Source organism: Lytechinus pictus, chromosome 12, assembly GCF_037042905.1.
Source record: "Lytechinus pictus isolate F3 Inbred chromosome 12, Lp3.0, whole genome shotgun sequence".
In the NCBI taxonomy this organism is placed as follows: Eukaryota; Metazoa; Echinodermata; class Echinoidea; order Temnopleuroida; family Toxopneustidae; genus Lytechinus; species Lytechinus pictus.
Genome location: NC_087256.1, coordinates 10,446,948 through 10,453,720, shown reverse-complemented (window position 1 = coordinate 10,453,720; position 6,773 = coordinate 10,446,948). Strand labels below are relative to the sequence as shown.

The following is a 6,773-nucleotide window of genomic DNA, read 5'->3' as shown; positions in this document are numbered from 1 at the left end:
CCATCCTGTCTACAAACGAAGTGGGGGGGGGGGTGCGGGCAAAGTGCCCCACTAATTTTTTTTCAAAACTTATTTTCTATTGCATGTTTTCACAGATCATTCCATGTTTCTCGAAATTTGCCGACAATAGCCCCCGTGATCAGTTCGGTCTCATCGCTCCCTCGCCTTACATAAGTACTGCGTACAGCCATGATTATACTATGTACACAGGAGCCATACAATATCTGCCTTAAGAAAATCACTTCATAATGGGTGTATGTCATTACTATCATGAGCAGAATCCAATAATAAAAAAATAAAAAAAACACCACAACCAGTCCACCATAACAACAAAGTACTCGCAGTGTCACATTTATTGGCTGTATTTTAATAATTACTTTCAGAGTTTTCTAGGGTAATTTCAAATCAATCCGGTGTAATTGTTTTGCCCTTTCCACCCAGTCTCACTCACGCCACCTAGAGAGTTGATTGGCGTTACGAATAACAATCAGAGTATAATTCTTACCAATTCAATAGGCTCTTCTTTCTTTCAAGCACGTAATTCGTCTTTTGATAATGATATTGGTATTCACGTGATATCGACAGCGTGAAATCCATTCTTGGGTAATTATCATTGTCTCCATTCTGTGACCAAATGTTTTCATCAAGGTTTCAATTTGATGTTACAGTCACATCATGGAAATCGATTCCAAATCTATTACGTTATTACCAATGAAATACCATCGGTCGGTTTGAAGTAGGTTTCGTTAGTGTGACCGTCATTGTCTCTGTCTGCTGGGCATGGCTTTGTTAGACATAGGATTGAATTGAAATAACATTAAATTTCTATTCTTGCGCATTGCATTGGTCACTTAAGTCTTTGATCAGATCTTTCCTCAGCTTAACTTTTACAAAATGTTTGCTGAAATTACTTAAAAAAAAACATTTTTCCCACTCATCATACGTAAAAGATATTAATTATACTGTATGTATTCATGGTATTAGACCTTCATATGTGTGGTTGCCAGTTTCTTTTCTTTTTGAAGATTTACTTTGATATTGAAATGAAATGGACCTGAAACAAGGCTGAAGTTTAAATGGGCAAAGCAATTTAATCTACAAGTTGTTTATAATAAAGGAATCACAAAAGGAACTACAGCTGTGCTGTGATGTAATGTAATGTTAATGTATCACTTTTTATTCAATTTAACAAAATATACATTGAACACACAGGCAATCGGCTATAAGGTAATAAGCCTGATCGGATATTTGGCAAGATTGTTTTACACTGTTGGTCATAAAGGTGGAATAAAATATTTTTGAATAAAAATCGACAGTTTTGTTGGTATTTGAAAGGCTACGCGTAGACAAAATGGTAATTGAGTGATTACATAATGTTTCCCCATTACACAGGTGAAATTATAACATGAGAAATTTGGATTACGTAATAATTTCTTTTGTTGTAGACTATAAAAGGATATGCATATGATATTCTGTCCCTTTCCCTGATTTAGCACTGTGTACAAGAAGGTTGCATTTTTTTGAGTTCCTTGTACCGTTTGAAATAAAAATCGGTAGAGACGTTCCCTGGACTATGCCTGGTCCAACGGCAACATAAACACGCGAGAGAGTGGTAGCACTGCGACAGGAGGGCTACAAGCAGACTGATATCACAGAAGTCCTAGGGATATCACAGAGTGCAGTCTCTATAAGATCCTGAAACGTCAACGTAAGGCGGGGAATGTGCGGCCACGGAAATCTCCAGGACGTCCCAGATTGACCACAAAAAGAGATGATCGCCAACTGTTGAATTTCAGCCGCAGAAACCGGAAATTGCCCATACGAGCCGTCTTCGTCGCTTGTGGAGATATCATGGGATCAACGTTTCCCGGTCAACCGTTCATCGCAGATTGCTCCAACATGGTTACCGAGCACGACGGTTGACCAAATGTCCACGCCTGTCTGTTCGCCACAGAGTAGCTCGTCTTCTTTGGGCTAAGGAGCACAGAAGGCTTCATCCAGGACATTGGCAACATGTGGTCTTCACGGACGAGAGCAAGTTCATCCTTGAGCGAAAGGATGGGAGACAACGAGTCCGTCGAGGGCCGTCGATTAGCCGGGAAAAACCTTCGCGATGAATGTATCCACGAGACGACTCAAGGCGGAGGCGGCTCAGTGATGATATGGGCCGGCATCCATTATGGAGGGAAAACGCCACTGGTGGTTTCGGACGGAAACGTCAACGCCGCCGCCTACAGGGATATCTTGGAGTTCCACTGTCTTCCATATGCAAGACGAGTGTATGGGCACAATTTCCGACTGCAGGATGACAACGCTAGACCGCACAGGGCCGCTGCAGTAAGGGAATTCCTGGAGGCAGAGGGCGTCGTACAGTTGCCATGGCCAGCTTGTTCGCCGGATATGAACCCCATAGAGCATGCATGGGATGCGCTAGGCCGAGCCATCAACGACAGAGAGGTCATTCCTCAAAATCTGCAGGAGTTGGCAGATGCTCTGAGGGAAGAATGGGATGCTATGCCTGTTGACGTCATCAACAAGCTAGTGGACAGCATGCCACGACGTCTGCATGCGCTGGTTCGTGCCAGGGGTGGACATACCCGATACTAGTGACTGAGTAAGGACAATGACTCAAGTTTGATGCAAATTTGTCCATGAAATCACAAAAAAGAAGTCATCTGGAAAACTGAGAGAGATTGAAAATAAATATCTTATGATCCTTTAATTTACTGTAGGGCCTATATTGTCGTCATTGTTGTTCTATGCTCATGACATCCATCGCTTAGGACATAAACTTGTAAAATATCACTGTCAAGCGTGTGTAAAAGGCAGAATAATAAAGTAAAGTGGTCATCATGCACCATAAATGCCATATTCAAATCATGTTGTAATAATTACGCTGTGAAAATTTGGTGAAAAAAAATATTCCACCTTTATGACCAACAGTGTATATATGAGTTTCACTTAAAAAAGACATTTTAAATATTCTTAAATCCGGGTTTTGACTATACCAATCGGTAAAGTATTATGGAAATCATAAATGCAGTTGTTTTTATTTTAGTTATTTATAAAGTTGACGAATACTTAAGGCGGGCTAATGACCACACATGTCCAATCTAGTAACTTATTTAGGGAAATAATGCATTATCTTTGAATTGTATCAAAAAACGTTCAAGACAGTTCCAGCAGGGAAATAAATTTACAAAGAAGCACAGCTGCACTGTTTGTTATCTGATGTTGAAAGCCGCCAATTCTATTGGAGAACCGATGCGAGATGTTTTTCATGAAAAAGTTTATTTCTGATTATTTTATGTTTTATTATAATAAACAAACTTACATTTTCTTGCACATGGAAAAAAAGATTAATAACGAATCATATAATTACACCAATCAATGTGGCCAGATTATATTATTTCATCAATATCAAATTCTGATTTCGACACTTTTTCGACCGCTCCTGGAAAACGAAAATTTAAAATGGAATTTTAGAATATAGGTATCAATGATGAAACAGTGCCGCACATGCACAGTCGAGTAATATTGTAATGCACCCTTTTTTTTATTAAAGTAAACATGTATATTGCACCATTTCCTTTTCTTGTATTAGTACAGAAGTGCAGCAGGGAGAGAATGACCGCATTACCACATTGTACCGAGGTAGTTACAGGGAGGTCACTGATGTTGAAGAGGGTGGGAGCGAGAAGTGAACCCTGTGGGACTCCAATATTTAGTCGTTATGGAGTTTGTTGTTACTCCATGTATGTAAAAGTCCCCTGCCAATGCCAGATCCTGGCGAAATTCGTTATCAATGGAATGACATAATTATTTAATTCAAAACACGAATTGACAATGATGCAGAAATTTTAGTCATAATGGAAACGCTGTAATAAGTTATTTCGCAGATGGATTTTAAGTAGCGTCTAGATCAACTAATTGCATAGGTCTACTAGTTATGCTAGAACGTCGAGACGATATTAGATTCGCCATGATCATTGTAGCGAATTGCGAAAACCCCATAATAAACTGTAGTTTCGAATGATAACAGAATACGACACCATTCTCCTACCTTTAAAGCATAGCCCGAAGACTGATTTTAAGAAGCGGGATGAGGCATGTCTATGCTATCACACATTTTATGAAGGATGGGTATTTTCTTTTATCTATATCCCATTACCCCCTGGGGCCGATGATATTTCGTGCAAACCATTTTCGTCTTTAAAAGACTATCATAAATTTACAAGGCGTATATATATATTGTAAAGACATTCAAAATAATATTAAAAGAGCTTTTTATGTAGGGAGCGTGTTGCACTGGAGGCATATCGTATTTGTAGTCCCTATTTTAGTAGCATTTTTGAAGTGATATTGGTAGGTATAATGGAACAAAAATAAATTAAATATACAAGATGTTATTGAGAAAACATTTGAAACCAGGTGCCCGTAACACAAAGCTTAGCAATGATCGTAGAACATTTTTCTATTGCATTCACTACAATGTACAATCAATCGTGAAAATCAAGGGCCACGATTAATCGCAATTTTTTGTGTTACGGAGCCCTGGAGACACAGAGAATGATCATAGACGAGAGGAATGAATACATACAATATGAAATACAATATAAATATATATATATATATATATATATATATATATATATATATATATATATATATATATCTATGTGTGTATATATTTATAAACATCATGCTTACAGTCTAACAACCTTACCGTTAATACCCCCATTCCACTGACCATCGGAACCTGATCTGACGCCAATCTGATCCCAATTTTGCAAAAATGTCAGCGCTCCGATGAGTTCCGATGAAAATTCACCCGACATCCACTTTTTTTGGTCCCTGTTTTCCGTAAAATCCTATAAAGATCCAACATTGATCGGGGTAATCGGATGAAGGACTGGTAGCGGCCCGATGTCTGTCCGCCATTTTCATCGGCAGCGTCCGATTGATTCGAATGTGGTCGGATTGTAATTCGAGGGTGGCCTGACACTAATCTGACACTTCCAACACTCTCCCGACATCAACCCGACAAATCGGTTGCTGTTCGGAGGGTAATCGGACACTGACCCAATACTGGTCGGATTTTCGCCAAAATCGGCAGTCGAGTATAAAAGCATGCTGCACCTCCTGACAATACTAGACATGGATCAACTTCTTCGCAACGCTGCAGCCCTGGGCTGTGTTTTTATGCTCCAGCAACAAACTATGCAACAAGACGCAATAGCCCTTCAGGTCCTGAGAAAGAGGCTGAGAAAAAGGCGAAGAAGACCACGTCGTTATTGGGTTCGACCATGGCTGCAAGCTGAGAGAAGGCTGTTATATGGGCACTACACCAGACTCTTGAATGAACTAAGAATGGAGGATACAACGGCATTTTTCAATTTCTTGAGAGTTACGCCAGAATTTTTTGATGAACTACTCCAGAGACTCGCACCAAGACTCACGAAGGACGATACCAATGCCAGGAGAGCCCTTGAACCTGGTCTCAAGTTAGCCTGTACCATAAGGCACCTTGCAGCTGGCGATCGGTATCCGTCACTGTCATACCGTTTCAGGGTTGCTCGAGAAACCATTTGCAAGTTTATCCCCGAAGTCTGTCAAGCCATAGTGGATGAGTATGCTAATGAAGTGATCCAGTGTCCCACCACTGAACAGCAATGGCGTGCAATTGCTGAAGAATACGAGAGGCGTTGGAACGTTCCACATGTAATGGGGGCACTTGATGACAAGCACGTGGCACTCAGGAAACCAGAGAACTCCGGCAGTCTCTACCATAATTTTAAACATTTCTTCTCAGTAGTCCTCATGGCACTTGTTGATGCTAACTACCGGTTCTTGTGGATAGACACCGGTGCTCAAGGACACATGTCTGACGCGCAGATATACAATGCATCTGAGCTCAAAGAGACAGTGGAGAGTGGTCAAATAGGATTCCCCCCACCTGAGCCAATGACCAATGACAACCAGAACATGCCATATTTCATGATCGGGGATGACGCCTTTGCTTTGCGAACCCACATGATGAAGCCCTACTCGAGAAAGAACCTGAATCGTACAGAGCGGATATACAACTATCGCATAAGTAGAGCCCGAAGAGTCGTGGAAAATGCCTTCGGAATACTAGCAGCCAGATTCCAGTGTCTTCTAGGAACACTACAGCAACAACCTGATGTTGTGCGTAACATCATAGAAACATGTGTCTGTCTCCACAACCTGATTGGAATACGGCACCCAGCCATGCACCATGGTCAGCTGGATACAGAGGATACCGACCATAACATCATACCAGGAGAATGGAGGAACATGGCTCCCATGCATGAAGTACCAACTCCAAGAGGACCCTTCCGCGACACAGCAGAGGCCAAAGCACAGCGTGAAACCCTGATTGGGGCCTGAATAGGCCTATCCTCCGTCTCTGCATCCTCAGGAGAAGGCACAGAGGATTCTTCTGCCACTTGAGATTGTTGTGGAGTGTCGGGAGGTCTCTTCTTAGCCTTCTGTCCTCGAACATTTCTGTTTTTTCTTGGAGCCATATTTAAGATCTTGGTGCTGTGTAGTGTCCGAGAAAATATGTGAAGTCAGCGTCGGCTGGCCCTCCTTTCATAGTCCGTTGGCCTTCAGATGTCGCCGCTTGCTATGCGATATGTGTCGGATGGCAGTTTGGTTAATGAGCGATTACCCTCCGATGTCACAACGGATAGCAATCGGACGGTACTAATTATCACGTTAACCGCCGATGAGAATCGAATTGGTGATGG

The 6,773-nt window shown here is 41.4% G+C and overlaps 1 protein-coding gene across 1 annotated transcript; it reads left to right on the top strand.

Moving 5' to 3' along the window:
• Positions 1 to 5,157: 5,157 nt before the first annotated feature.
• On the top strand, positions 5,158 to 6,411 carry LOC135156195 (putative nuclease HARBI1). The gene has a single exon (XM_064107867.1). The coding sequence runs from the start codon at positions 5,158 to 5,160 to the stop codon at positions 6,409 to 6,411; it is 1,254 nt and encodes a 417-aa protein (XP_063963937.1).
• The last annotated feature ends 362 nt before the right edge of the window (positions 6,412 to 6,773 follow it).